At 34.8% G+C, this 1754-nt stretch overlaps 1 protein-coding gene across 1 annotated transcript; it reads left to right on the top strand.

Annotated features, from left to right (window-relative positions):
- On the top strand, positions 1-1479 carry LOC110263615. The gene is made up of 4 exons (XM_021105201.1): positions 1-212; positions 290-695; positions 784-887; positions 1161-1479. The coding sequence occupies exons 1-4, from the start codon at positions 100-102 to the stop codon at positions 1258-1260; spliced, it is 723 nt and encodes a 240-aa protein (XP_020960860.1). The 5' UTR covers positions 1-99; the 3' UTR covers positions 1261-1479.

Below are 1754 nucleotides of genomic sequence, written 5' to 3'. Positions count from 1 at the left end.
TTCTGCTCATTTTTTAGAATTCTTTGTGGTAAGAGTCTAAGTCGTACAGAACTTGATAAGCTCCAAGATCGCATTGTGATTACTCTTTGCCATTTGGAAATGTTATTTCCTCCATCATTCTTCACCGTTATGGTGCATCTAACAGTCCATCTTGTTGAGGAAGCAAAACTTGGGGGGCCAGTCCATTATCGATACATGTATCCCATCGAAAGGTACAATAATGCTTTTCCTTTTTTAAAATAAAAATCATTTGATGAAATTGTAGTACACTAACAATTCATCTATGTAGGGAATTGGGACACTTGAAGTCCTTTGTACGAAATAAAACACATCCAGAAGGTTCTATTGCTGAGGGTTATTTAGCTGAAGAGTCTCTTACTTTTTGTTCTCGGTATATTGATGACATGGAGACTAGATTTAACAGGCCTAGTCGTCTTTGTTATGATCCCCCTTATGAAATGTCTTCAGTCTTGCCCAAGTTAGGTACTCCACATGGAGGTCATTCAAACTTCAATTTAACTAAAATAGAGAAGTTGCAAGCTCATCGTTATGTGGTTTTCAATCGCGAAGATGTGAAACCATATATCAACGCCTTTAGAGACCACATTAGGAGAACTTCAAAAGGAAGAAGACTCTCACCTGCAGAGATAGAAAAGAAAGTTAATAAAGACTTTGTTGATTGGTTTCAAGCATTGGTAAGTGAAAATTCATACTTTATAAAGTATACATTGTAGATTAGTCAACTAAATAATCTTGACTAATACTTTTTGTTTTACTTCGTAGAGTGTGAATCCAGATAATCCATACGAAATGTCAACTGATATAAAGTTTCTTGCACGAGGCCCAATGATGAATGCAAGGAGATTTTCTGTTTATGACATCAATGGGTATAGATTTCGAACTTTGACTAGAGAATTTGGCCTTAAGACACAAAATAGTGGAGTATTCTTAGTCTCTAACACACCCTGCATTGCAAGTATTGCTGATAGAAATATGAGACAAGCAAATTTGCCATATTATGGCAAGTTAGAAGATATAATTGAGCTTAACTACCATGGACAATTTGCTGTTGTTCTTTTTAAATGCAAATGGGCTGACACTACTAGAGACAGAGGTTATAAAAAAGACGATTGGAATTTCAATTACGTCAATTTCGATAGATTAATTCACACGGGTGAGCGTGAAGAACATGAACCTTATATTGAAGCATCTCAAGCACAAATGGTGTATTATGTTGATGATATGGTAAATAAAGGGTAGAGTATTGCTGTGCATGTCAAGCCAAGGGATATATATGACATGGGTCAAGGAAATGAAGATGTAGTGTACGAAAATGAGCGATATCAAGAGCAAGAACTTGAACAATTATTTGACCCCAATAATGAGTACATCCAATTAGCTACCAATTTATTAGATAGCGATGCTATTGAAGATAATGTAGCTACTAACTTGGCAAGAGATATGTTTGAATGAAAATTTGTATAAAATTTTACCAAAGGTAACATTTTAAGCTTTTTATTTATTATGCATGCATTTGTATGTATAGAAAGAAAATAGTGTTTGATTGGTGATTTTTTTCTGTGTGGTTTTGGTAGATTTTCTGTGTGGTTTTCTGTGTGTATAGAAAGGAAATAGTGCCACTGCAGACCATCAGAACTATGTCTGTACATAGATATATGAGGTAACACTATCTCTCTTCTCCTATTCAGTTACCTGATCGATCTCTTTCTTATCGTAGTTTCATTTTAATCTTT

This window comes from Arachis ipaensis, chromosome B06 (assembly GCF_000816755.2).
Source record: "Arachis ipaensis cultivar K30076 chromosome B06, Araip1.1, whole genome shotgun sequence".
Classification (NCBI taxonomy): Eukaryota; Viridiplantae; Streptophyta; class Magnoliopsida; order Fabales; family Fabaceae; genus Arachis; species Arachis ipaensis.
Note: the sequence above shows the minus strand (reverse complement) of the source record. Positions and strands in the feature narration are given on the sequence as shown.

Coding starts and splice junctions, on each gene's coding strand:
- LOC110263615 (XM_021105201.1), top strand. CDS start 100: ATGTTATTTCCTCCATCATTCTTCACCGTTATGGTGCATCTAACAGTC. Junction 213..289: donor TACATGTATCCCATCGAAAG/GTACAATAATGC, acceptor TCATCTATGTAG/GGAATTGGGACACTTGAAGT. Junction 696..783: donor TTGATTGGTTTCAAGCATTG/GTAAGTGAAAAT, acceptor TTTACTTCGTAG/AGTGTGAATCCAGATAATCC.